At 41.6% G+C, this 13769-nt stretch overlaps 1 protein-coding gene across 1 annotated transcript in view; it reads left to right on the top strand.

The window, feature by feature from the left end:
• The window catches only part of LOC124617385, a 1108641-nt gene that overhangs the window by 937613 nt on the left and 157259 nt on the right, over positions 1-13769 (top strand). Inside the window, exon 5 of the mRNA XM_047145260.1 lies at positions 9475-9546. Within this exon, the coding sequence (XP_047001216.1) occupies positions 9475-9546 (72 nt within the window). The remainder of the gene's footprint in view (positions 1-9474; positions 9547-13769) is intronic.

Below are 13769 nucleotides of genomic sequence, written 5' to 3'. Positions count from 1 at the left end.
TAAAAGCAGATTTACCTATATTATTGTGCATTTTATTACATCTTTTGCCTGAGACCGCTATGCGATCATATTTATGGGGGGAGGGAGCAGAAGCTTGTATGAAGTTCACAACCGCTAAGCTGACGGCATCCTTTGGCACTCAGCATCTACATCTCCATCTACATGGATACTCTAGAAATCACATTCAAATGCCTGGCAGAGGGTTCATCGAACCACCTTCACAATTCTCTATTATTCCAATCTCGTATAGTGCGCGGAAAGAATGAAGACCTCTATCTTTCCGTACGAGCTGATTTCCCGTATTTTATCGTGGTGATCATTCCTTCCTATGTAGGTCGGTGTCAACAAAATATTTTCGCATTCGGAAGAGAAAGTTGGTGATTGGAATTTCGTTGAAGATTCCGTCGCAACGAAAAACGCCTTTCTTTTAATGATGTCCAGCCCAAATCCTGTATCATTTCTGTGACACTCTCTCCCATATTTCGCGATAATACAAAACGTGCTGCCTTTCTTTGAACTTTTTCGATGTACTCCGTCAGTCCTATCTGGTAAGGATCCCACGCCGCGCAGTAGTATTCTAAAAGAGGACGGACAAGCGTAGTGTAGGCAGTCTCATTAGTAGGTCTGTTACATGTTCTTAGTGTCCTGCCAATAAAACGCAGTCTTTGGTTAGCCTTCCCCACAACATTTTCTGTGTGTTCCTTCCAATTTAAGTTGTTCGTAATTGTAATACGTAGGTATTTGGTTGAATTTACGGCTTTTAGATTAGACTGATTTATAGCGCGTAACCGAAGCTTAACGAGTTCCTTTTATCACTCATGCGGATGACCTCATATTTAGCGTCAACTGCCACTTTTCGCACCATTCAGATATCATTTCTAAATCGTTTTGCAGTTCGTTTTGATCTTCTGATGACTTTATTAGTCGATAAACGACAGCGTCATCTGCAAACAACCGAAGACGGCTGCTCAGTGTCTCCCAAATCGTTTATATAGATAAGGAACAGCAAAGGGGCTATAACACTATCGTGGGGAACGCCAGAAATCACTTCTGTTTTATTCGATGACTTTCCGTCAATTACTACGAACTGTGACCTCTCTGACAGGGAATCATAAATCCAGTCACATAACTGAGACGACATTCCATAAGCATCCTTACCAGCAAATGTAGCATGTTAGTGCCCGAAACTGGCGCTTGAGTCAACAATATTAAATAAGAAACAGATGAATGTATTAATAGATTATAGACTACTGACGCCCTCGTTCTTCTGAAGAGCAGTTTCCGCAGCGCAGACAAGCGATAGGAAAACGACATTATCGAGCACGTGCTTACCGGTTCGAAAGTGGTTAAGGAAACTGCCCACGAGAGGTCAGTAGTCGCTAGCCGTAATGCAGTGCTGCTCGTGTTAACGAAATGGAACTACTTGTTCAGGCCGTTTCTGTGAATGAAATCCGTCAGCTGAGTGATTCCCCCAAAGAAATTTCGAGAGAGTAATACATCACAGACTGCCTCTTCCTCCACAGAGATGCACACAGAAAAAAAAACTATAAAATTATTTACAGATTTTCTCAGGTATACGGTTTTAATATGTGAATTATCAGAAGCTCACGTTTACATGGAGGTCTTTGTTCTAGCTGGAATGTGACCTATCGTCCAGGTATGCGATGTGCTGCACTAGTGGCTGGACCTTGCCGTCACATTATGACAAGGTACGGTGTTTTGTCCTGCGCCAATTTAGTTAGTTACACGGAGACAGCAAACTACGGGATACGGGAGAACTGTGATTTATACTCTATTCCTTACGTCTCCACGTAATGAACTACTGGACCACAGGTACAGATTGTCTATTGCCATTTCAATTTCATTACCGCATAGTTTAGACACGTGATTTGTTCTGAGATTGACGATACTAGATTTAGAAATTCGAACCCGTATCGAGATCGTGATGCTAGCACAAAAGAGAGTACGTCTGTGCTAACAGAAATTCCGCATTGCATCGGTGGATGTTTGCAGTTGCGACGTAACAGTTTATCATGAACTGTCAGCGACTCTCCCTGTAAAATGTCAAGAGACCAACAGTACCTATGGTATAATTCTATACTTAAAATGCTACGTCCTTGAATTTGCTTTGCGAGTTCTAACATATATTTTATGAGTTTTACATTCTGTAGCCTGTAATGTCCAACGTGAATGACTACTGAATGGTTTTGGACAAAAGGGTATTTTAAGTTTATTGTGAATAAGAGCTTCAGAAAGTGACTGCTGCAGTTATATCACAAATAATGCTGCAGTGGAAAATATTTCATTGAGCTACAGAGAATTACGCCAATAAGGGACACTGATGTGCACCTTAATGACCACTGCTGAACTGGGCATCTTTTTTGCCTAGCAAGAAAGTCACAGTAGACAGACACTTTATAGTTACTGTTTTAGTGATCCTATTCTTCATCTATGATCACATTTGCACTTCATTTGCTCTTCTTTCTTGGTCGTTTCATACTTTTGGGATCTTTCTCTTTTTGGTTCTAAGCACTTCCTGGCGTCTTTTACTATTACTCTTTAATGCCAAGTGCCGCGAACTCGCATCATACCAATGTTTCAGCCCCAGTGCCGGTAAGTGCAGATTCTGAATGAGGTTACCAAAGCTTGTGAAGCGTGCAGCCGTCTCCTGAGTGTTCTGGGTACTTCTACAGCGACATTATTTTTAATTTTTTTCATTCGTAAAAATTTATTCACGAATTAAGGGGTTAAGCGTAATCTCCATAACGCCTTGTTTTTAAATCTTTCCAGAAATAAGCAATTTTTCAATTTTTTATCTAATCTTTTTCATTCTATTGTAACATTCAAAGACTCTGTCTCATTTTACCATTACCTCCAATACGTTCTATATATTAAAATAAATCTCACAATTACTTCCCATTTCTCAGCCGCACTTTCTTATTTGTTATAACATTTTCTCTACATCGCATCTAAATCATTCAGTTTGCGATTTTCTAATCTTTCATATACATATAATCATTCTAACTTAACTATAAACATATCCTGCTTTAATATCACACTTTCGTTCTCATATGCTCTTTCCAGTTTACTGATTCTTAGGTCTGTTACATATTTTTTAATCTATTCACAACATTTCTTGAAGATATCTAAACGCTTCTAACTTTTCCTTTTTTGAGATTTTTGCTTTTGCACACTTTTCACATTAAAGCGTTTCCTGTTTCTTATTATTCTGAAATTCAAAATTCCCGGTTCGATTCCCGGCGGGGTCAGGGATTTTCTCTGCCTCGTGATGAATGGGTGTTGTGTGATGTCCTTAGATTAGTTAGGTTTAAGCAGTTCTAAGTTCTAGGGGACTGATGACGATAGATGTTAAGTCCCATAGTGCGCAGAGCCATTTGAACCATTTTTTTTTAGTTCAAAACTTTAGCTTTAATTCTAAAAATTGTTCCGCCCTATATTAGTTTTTAGTATAAATGGCTATTATAACCATACTACAAACATTCTCTCTGTATGAAGTGTTTGTTGAGGTTTAGTAAATTAAGTTGCTTAACTTCATTTTGTAATGTCGTTCTTTTTTACGTTTGTGTAATAATCTATTTCTGTCCTCTATATGAGATTCTTTGCCCAAATTTATAAAAACAGGTTCTCTCACAATGATTTTTGTACGTGAAGTATGAAAAGTTATTTGATGGTTCATGTCCCACATGCATCTTTAATTTTCCATTTAACTATGTGGGTGGTAAAGCCCGATAACAGGTAGCAGGAAGACAAGTACCATACTCAATAGGACAAGTGTTGGTGAATCACTGTAGTGTTCAAATTAATTAGCTTTCCTTTACTTATCACCCACAATCTTCTTATGCTTATAAGACGTTTTGTCTACAGATTTATTTCAGCAAAGGCAGCCTGAAAGTAACGTAGTAGAAGAGAGAATGTACGAACAGTACAAGATATGCTTGAATGAAATCTCTCTCTCTACCTCTCGCTTCTCTCTTTTTTTCTCTGTTGACAGAAAAAAATGGAACAATTTAGTGATGATGTTGCAAGCTTATCTTTCTGCATCATCATAAGCTTTTCATAGCATCAGAAATTGAAACATATCTGCCCGAAACTTAAGTTAAAATTTTTAATAAATGTTGAGTCTTTCAGTTGATGAAAAACTGTTAAATCATGTTACTGATGAGAAATTATCGTATTGCCCCATGCCACTTTCTACAATGTTTGCATAGATTACTCAGCATACAGAAGTCTCCGACACATTATATCCTGTGCACGCATAACATGATGTTATAAATGGATTGGTATCACAAGACAAAGAAAACGTGTCAACAAAGTCAATCCTTTTCCTTCGGAATGACATTTGTAAAACTGCAAACTGATCCGTAGATCATCGTTGACATACTCCTGGATTGGTACTATTGTATAATCACACGAGGTTGGGAGACATAATCACTCTACTAAGTTTCCTTAATGCAGACGATCATACCAGCTGTGGACTGATGTGATGTCCTCAGTCGTACCAAACCATGGGGTGATCGTCATATTTGGTTAAAGTTGAGCCCATTAGGGCAAATGATGCTATCCCATTACACAATTCTACACCGACAGCAAACATGCCAGCAACTGCACCCCAAATTACATGGGGTGCAAAGAATGTGTTAGAGAGCCACATATATTCAAATGATAACTCGTCGTGAACATTTGCTGGGAGCCCTAAAACAAATCAACTGCTCAGGCAGTTCAACTGCTTGGTCTGTCTAGGAAGAGCGTTACCAAGGTAAGTGCTGCAGTGGTTGAAGGAATAGACTATTATCTGATATGGGTGGAATTCGAATCGCTGTGCTATCATTCTGTTTTCGACTTCCGAGGCGGCCTTAAGGAGCTGTGAACGAATTTCATGACAGATTCTCCACATCACACTATTACTGATGACTTGGGTGTTCACGACCTTCCTTCGTCACAGAATATCGATCCTTGTTTGAGTCTTAGTCCAGCCTTCAGAGGTAGCCTAGCGGAAATACAATTATATCTGAGTTCACAAAATAGCACAGTCCAACTATTTAATTATGAGACTGTCGTTTATTTTAGGAATCTAGACTGCGGTTACGCCATGCTCAGTATCAAATTGCTAATACTACCGGTACCTCTAGAAATGTACTGAAAGCCCTAGGACAATGACAGACTGAACCGTAACATCTCACCGCAGGGCTAAGATCGAGTGGCAGATCTGAGTATTGCGTAGAAAATTCCGTGGAGTTGAAATAGACACGGCTGTAGAGTGAATCAAATATTCGCGCAATTGCACATGCATTCCAGCATGGTGTGATGGTGAACGGAACAGTGAGAAAAACGATACCATTCATAACGTAGCAACGTAACTAATTTGGGGAATATTACGAGAACAAAGGTAACGAAAGAGGATGGCAGACGGAATATTTATACGAAAATGCAATCAATGTGTTTCGTTCTGGAGATTACCAAATCTTATCAGTAAAGTCTAAGTGTAAAAATTGGGTTTTGGTGGCAAAGATGCAGAAGGCGTGAAGTAGAAAGTATATACTGTTATGAAAGGAAAAAAAAGCACGGAAAGAAAAAACTCGCAGAACAAGAAAGAACAGCATATGATTCAACAAGTAACTGGTATAAGATTAGCCGGATATTTCATTTGAATTCTTTAGTGAACTTTTGATTTACAGGCAAGGAAATGCTTTAACATTTTATTTATGATGACGCTGCGAAGCTACTTTGAAACACAACTCTTCTAATGATCAAGTGCTCGTAACTTTTAAGATATGCGTTTTAGAGCACATGTTTGCTGGACATTTTTGGCTTATATTGGTCCATACTACCACTTCCCAAAATAAGGAGAGCAAAGAACTTGCAGCAGAAGAGATTTGTTTCATGGTATCGAAGATGAAAAATTGCTCGTAGCTCTTAAGGTATGCATTTTTGACCGTGCGTTTACCAAGACTTTTTTTGCTTCTAGTATCGCGTTCTTTCAACTGTATGTATTTAAGCCATTAATTATGATACGCCTTGTACACCACTGAATGTACCTGCAAAATTACATCATTTTGCGACTGCAGGAGATTTGAGGTCATAAACATTGAAATGTGTGTAAAACTAGGCTTTTGCTTAAAACGGAGCTCTAATTACGCAGTCTAAACTCACAGAGTGTTTGATAATGAGAGCACTTCGTGACTTCCAACAAATTTCTTTCGTAGTTTCACAACTTTTCTAAGCTTTCTCTCGCTTACATACTTAACGTCAAATATGTAACTTGTTAGCTCATCTTTAAAGAAACTAAACCTTTAAAGCTGTTTTATGCACAAGAGTTCTATTCTTTAGAGAACTGGGGGAGGGGAGGGGGGCGGGGAATTTGTTTACTAATAGTCTAAGTGAAATTCGTCAAGCGTCTAATCAGGAAAAATTATTAATGTACAGCACTTGGTGTAAAGTTTTACAGTTGTTACTTACCTACTCTTCGCAGAATGAGCACGGAAAAATCAAAAACAAAGCAACACTGCGCTTACGGCAAGGCAATTAAAACCAGATTCGCCACTTTCTTACCACACACTTAGTTCCCTTGGTTGGGCTAAACAAAATCGGCTCTGCTCATCAGCGAACGAGAAGTAAAATACATCCGCACAACGTCTCGGAACATACTAGTTGTTCGGTATAGTGATTACTGTGTATAAATTAATAGGTCTTAGAAATCAACGAACGAAACATTGCCAGCATTTGCGCCTTGCATGGGGATAATGCCATTAGACAGAGCACGGCAAGGAAATGGTTTCTAGTTTTAAAGAGGATCGTTTTGAAATTAGTGACTCTTCACGTTCAGGAATACCTTCACGGTTTGATGAAGATCATTTACACGCATTAACCCAAAAAATCCACGCTAATGTACTGGAGAACTGGCAAATGTGATGAGTTGTGAACATTCCAACATCGTGCTATCGTTCGCATGCAATGAGGAAGGTTCAAACATCGAGCGTAAGGGTACAGCATGCTCCTGCCCAAAAAAAAAAAATCTGCAGGTGGCCATAAGTGCATCTCTGCTTGTCGTCATTAATTGGCTCGCGAACAACACCGGCCATTCCTATCCTCTATCGTTATTGGTGACGGGAAATGGTGTCTATAAGTTAACAAGAAAAATAAAGGAACTTTTTTGCCCAAAGAAAGCAGCAACTCCCTGTACAAAGGCCTGCGTGCACCCACGAAAGATGCATCTGGTGAAACAGCGACGGTATGGTGTACTACGAATGGTTTCGCCGAGGTGTAACCATCACTGCTGACATTTATTGTCAACAACTGAGACGTCTTGCCGACGCAGTCCAAGAACAGCGACCAGGAAGGCTGCGTGAAGTGATGCTAATAGACGATAACAGCACCCAAATTCTGCCAGACTGACAACAAACCTTATGCAGGAGTTGGGTTGGGAAGTCATTCTGCACCCAACCTTATTCACCTGATCTTGCGGCCTCAGAATGTCACCCCTACCGCTTTCTATCGAACAATCTTCAAAGAACTTCCTATCCGGATGAAAATGCTCTCCTCGAAAACTTCTTCGCCTCAAAACCACATGATTTCAACAGTCGCGGAATCTAGAAGTTACCCCTGCGTTTCAGACAGTTATAAATATTGAAGAAGAATATATCATTAATGACAAAAATCTTTATTATGCGTATCGGTTGTGTTTATTAAAGTGATGGGAAAATGCTACGAACTTGTGCACCAACTACTTATGCACCATCTCATATCGCAAAGGGTACACGGACAGGAAGCACTGGCGGGCCAGAGACTGGCAACTGGGCACCCGGAAGCCCATGAATGAAAGAAAAAGATTGCCAATAGTAACAAGATTACAAGTTGATCGTCACTCCTTTTGAGTGTGACCAGTTTTATTTGTACACTACTGGCCATTAAAATTGCTGCACCACGAAGATGACGTGCTACAGACGCGACAGGAAGAAGATGCTGTGATATGCAAATAATTAGCTTTTCAGAGCATTCACACAAGGTTGGCGACACATACAACGTGCTGACATGAGGAAAGTTTCCAAACGATTTCTCATACACAAACAGCAGTTGACCGGCGTTGCCTGGTGAAACGTTGTGATGCCTCGTGTAAGGAGGAGAAATGCGTACCATCACGTTTCCGACTTTGATGAAGGTCGGATTGTAGCCTATCCCGATTGCGATTTATCGTATCGCCACATTGCTGCTCGCGTTGTTTGAGATCCAATGACTGTTAGCAGAATATGGAATCGGTGGGTTCAGGAGGTTAATACGGAACGCCATGCGGATCCCAGCGGCCTCGTATCACTAGCAGTCGATATCACAGTCATCATGGCTGTAACGGATCGTGCAGCCACGTCTCGATCCCTGAATCAACAGATCGGGACGTTTTAAAGACAACAACCATCTGCACGAACAGTTCGACGACGTTTGCAGCAGCACGGACTATCAGCTCGGAGACCATAGCTGCGGTTAGTCTTGACGCTGCATCAGAGACAGGAGCGCCTGCGATGGTGTACTCAACGACGAAGATGGGTGCACGAATGGCAAAACGTCATTTTTCGGATAAATCCAGGTTCTGTTTACAGCATCATGATGGTCGCATCCGTGTTTAGCGACATCGCGGTGAACGCACAGTGTAAGCGTGTATTCGTCATCGCCATACTGGCGTATCACCCGGCGCGATGGTATGGAGTGCCATTGGTTACATGTCTTGGTCACCTTTGTTCGCATTGACAGCACTTTGAACAGTGGACGTTACATTTCAGATTTGTTACGACCCATGGCTCTACCCCCTCATTCGATCCCTGCGAAACCCATTATTTCAGCAGGATAATGCACGACCGCATGTTGCAGGTCGTGTACGGGCCTTTCTGGATACAGAATATGTTCGACTGCTGCCCTGGCCAGCACAGTCTCCAGATCTCTCACCAAATCAAAACGTCTGGACAATGGTGGCTCAGCAACTGGCTCGTCACAATACGCCAGTCACTACTCTTGATGAACTGTGGTATCGTGTTGAAGCTGCATGAGCAGCTGTACCTGTACACGGCATCCAAGCTCTGTTTGTCTCAATGCCCAGGCGTATCAAGGCCGTTATTATGGCCAGAGGTGGTTGTTCTGGGTACTGATTTCTCAGTATCTACGCACCCAAACTGCGTGAAAATGTAATCACATATCAGTTCTCGTATAATATATTTGGCCAATGAATACCCGTTTATCATCTGCAATTCTTCTTGGTGTAGCAATTTTAATGGCCAGTAGTGTACTTCTTGGATGAGAAACTTGATTGCTGTTTCAACATATTACTAGCAACGCTGTAAGAGCTGTCTGTAGGAAATGAAGCTGTCAACAGTAATCTCGAAACGGTGAGCGGCCCCTAGTCCCGTGTAATCACTGCGACTGCAGCTTGCGCTCCTCATATGGCAGCTGACGCGTTGTTTTCTGTTGCAGACGGCGCTGCAGGGCGGTGGCGTGGTGCCGCTGCAGCCACGAATGGCCCAACTGGAGACGCTGGAGGCTAAGGTATGTAAAGCTACCTTCCCAGACACTTCACAAGTATTAAGTAACATTTGTTAGTTGGCAACGGGAGTGTTCGTAGAAGACCGCGAGAACAGTGTAGGAAAATCCTCTGCTCAAAATGTGTGTGGCAAAGACATGAACACTGTGTTACATATTATATACACTACATCGAAAGCTGACAAGTAGCTCCGACAATATAAGGAGTTGAAAGGTAAAGTGAACAGAAATAAGAGCTCATGTCTTTAAGTAACTGAATTTGTCACGTTAAGATTGACATGACCCTGTCTTTCAATAAAAATCAGCAGATAATTATATGTTCTTGAATTCTGACTTTCCTTCAGGATATTAATCTCCCATTTACAGTCAAAGACACAAATTACATTTCCCATAATATATTTATAGTATTAGACCTATGATCCACAGAGCATCTGTTACAATTACGGATAGGCGAATATTTAACGTAGCTATTAAAATAATCGCTTGACTGAGTCGTACCTATTATACAAATAATAAGTTTCTCGCTGCACCGTATAAAGAAATAAATAAATAAAGGGCAAATCGAGTTTTCATTATCCACCTTGTTTTTGGATGTTTTTTAAGTACGCAGTTTTTATTTCAATGCTTTTCTTCTTGTCACTAAAATTTCAAACAAATCAATACAATTCGTGCCGTGCCACAGTAGCAGAAAGCATCAGAGTTCTATATCGCACCCTGCTACGCACAGAAAGTTCCGTGCGGCCAGGATGTTATTGCGCCTACAACATTTAGCAATAAATGTTTTATTGCAGACAAGACTAAGAGTTACGACAGGTGCGGATAGGATGTTACTCGCTACTGGAACGCATTCGTTTCTTTGGTAACAATTAATAAGTACTTAGTTCCACTGCGCAGTCAGTTCCACAGTTTCGTCGAGGAAACGCTTGCAGCTTAGAGTCTATAGTACACTCTTGTGAGTCAGTCCTGTACTCGTGTATTATGCAAACGTGATACACTGTAGCAAAGGGAAGTACAATTATTTTACATTCACTTCCGCGTGTAGAAGGAACATAGTGAGTTATTGTTTGCTGAAGTCATCATGGATCTTAAACGAATCAAAGTTCAGATTGATTTCCTTAACCATGCAACATACTTAGAAAACACAGCTAAAATGATGTGAACTACTTCACTGGTTTCAGCGTACTTCACTCTATGTGAGATCTAACAATCAACAAGCTTCTGGAACCTATCACATGGTTGGAACAGGAACGTTGTAATTAACTACAAGTAATTAATAGTTCAGCACATCCCTAGTTACATTAGCACATCCCTAGTTACAATAAACACTAACTAGTAAAACTTGGTAATTGCGTGCAATTTTAACTCCACGGTACAGCGACTGACGGTACAGAAGACGATTTACTGCAACAAATATCGCTAAAATCGGAATATAGTTGTAAATATCACAAAAGTTTTTTTTTATCTGTAATCTTTGTATATTAGGTTATAATATCAAACTGTGTTGGGGAAAACGTGTTCCTTGCGAAACACACAAGACTCCCACATATTGTCCGCCCAACAAACTGACTACATTGATGGAGCAAGAACAGTACTACATGGAAACGACTATGGTGACTACCGAATTAAGTGACGTCGTGAATACTCGTAGAGCATGCAGTAACACTCTCTCAGAGACATGCATTCGTCTTTCTCCCATATACATACTCCAGTTGATCCTCTGCGCATGTCGTTAACAGTAATATAACTCATAAAATCAATGTATATTTATGTAATCAAAATTTTTCGATCTTTATGAATGCTGGAAGATGAAGCGACTTGTGTCTCGATACGGTTATCAAGAAATCGCAGAAGAAAAACAGCCGAGACGATGACCTCCGGGCGGAGAACCTATAGCTCTGTCCCGTTTCCTTGGTTTCGTTGCCTGGAAAGCGTCACGAAAGGGGTGGGCGCTTTAATGCTATTGTTTTCGACGCCTTTGTATTGCCATTGTAGTGTTGGAATGCAAGGACACTGCTTTGGAGTAAATCATTTGCTTGAGCTGTCAACCAGCAATATCAGTGCCGCAGTTCGGGGTTTGAAGGTGAAGGGAAATTGCGAAGAACATGACCAACAGACTAAAATGGCGCTATTCATCTGCAAACTCCCCGCCTCCATGACACAAGTGGCTCGATCGCATCAATGTTATGGATAATATGTTAGGATGCTCCTGGGAGAAGAAATAGTCCCCATTATAATTTAGCCCACAATTGGAATAGAGCCGGCCGGAGTGGCCGTGCGGTTCTTGGCGCTACAGTCTGGAGCCAAGCGACCGCTACGGCCGCAGATTCGAATCCTGCCTCGGGCATGGATGTGTGTGATGTCCTTAGGTTAGTTAGGTTTAATTAGTTCTTAGTTCTAGGCGACTGATGACCTCAGTAGTACTCAGAGCCATTTGAACCAATTGGAATACAGGTGTCGGCGCACAGCGTCGGATCATTGGGTATATGCGTCTGCGTACTGTTGTAAATTCCCAAGCTCTTCAAACACCACCTGGGCTGAGGGCGTAGGACACTATGAATGATGATCCGTCTCTTGAATGGGAACTTAAGCTCTGCAGCCCCCCTGGGTAATGAGTTTCTCTCATCCTCGTTGAAACTGAACTGCATACGTCCACCGTAACCCAATCAAAAACCAACTGAGGAATTCACTGTAGTGATACAGGCAGTAAGCACAAAGAGTAAATGAGGTGCCTAGAGGCAAAAATAGTAATCTCCATTCGAAAATTTTACAGTCGAAGCAAAAAATACTGTATAGAAAAAAGTTTACATAATATTTTTATCTTGAAGTAGCTGTAGTAACAAACACTAACGCTTTTAACTTGGAGATTGCTTTTCTTGCTTCTCACTTGTGGATTTTACCGATTTTGCACAATTGCAAGGTATGTAGAAAAGCTCTGAATGTATGTTTGAAGGCTGGAAATTAAATATGAGTGACAAAGATTATCATTATACACTGACGGAAGAAAACTAAACGCCAAAAAATAATTAATGTAGAATAATAAAATTTCGGGAAGACATTCGTCTAGGTAACATATTTTAAGTCATTAACATTCCAAGCTCACAGGTTATAATTCATTACAAATGTGAAATGCTTGTACATTAATAACCGGTGTAGCCGCCAGAATGTTGAATGCAAGCATGCAAACGTGCATCCAATGTTTCGTATAGGTGCCAGATGTCAATTTGTGGGCTAGAGTACCATTCCTGTTGCACTTGGTCGTGCAATACAGGGACGGTTAATCCTGTATGTGGATGAAGATGGAGTTGTCCGATGATGCCCCACAGGTGCTCGATTGGAGATAGATCTAGTGATCGATCAGGCCAAGGAGACATGCCGACACTCTGTACAGCATGCTGGGTTACGACAGCGGTATGTGGACGAGCATTATCCTGTTGGAAAATACCCTCTGGGATGCTGTTCGTGAATGGCAACACATTAGAGCGATCCACCAGACTGACGTAAAGATTTGCAGTCTTAGGGTGCGTGGGACAACTAGGAGAGCGCTCTACGAAATCGCACCCCAGACCACCCCAGGAGTGGGTCCAGTGTGTCTACCACGCAGACAGGTTGGTTACTGACCCTCAAATGGCCGCCTCCTAACCAATACACAACACACGGCCATCACTGGCACCAAGGCAGAATCAGCGTGCATCAGAAATCACAAAATACCTCCGAGCTGCCCTCCAATGAGCTCTTGACACCACTGAAATCGCAAATGGCGGTGGTTCAGGGTCAGTGGAATGCACGCTACAGGGCGTCTGGCTCGAAGCTGTCCAAGTAACCGATGTGTAACAATTCATTGTGTCACTGTACTGTCAACTGCTGTTGAAATTCCTGCTGCAGATGCAGTACGATGCGCCAGAGACATACGCCGAACACGATAGTCTTCCCTTTCGCCGGCCGAAGTGGCCGTGCGGTTAAAGGCGCTGCAGTCTGGAACCGCAAGACCGCTACGGTCGCAGGTTCGAATCCTGCCTCGGGCATGGATGTTTGTGATGTCCTTAGGTTAGTTAGGTTTAACTAGTTCTAAGTTCTAGGGGCCTAATGACCTCAGCAGTTGAGTCCCATAGTGCTCAGAGCCATTTTCTTCCCTTTCGGTAGTGCCATGTGGCCGTCTTGAGCCCGGTCTTCTTGTGACCGTACATTCTCGTGACCACCGCTGATAGCAATCATGGCTACATTTCAGCAAT

The sequence above is a fragment of the Schistocerca americana genome, chromosome 1, assembly GCF_021461395.2.
Source record: "Schistocerca americana isolate TAMUIC-IGC-003095 chromosome 1, iqSchAmer2.1, whole genome shotgun sequence".
Lineage (NCBI taxonomy): Eukaryota > Metazoa > Arthropoda > Insecta > Orthoptera > Acrididae > Schistocerca > Schistocerca americana.
Note: the sequence above shows the minus strand (reverse complement) of the source record. Positions and strands in the feature narration are given on the sequence as shown.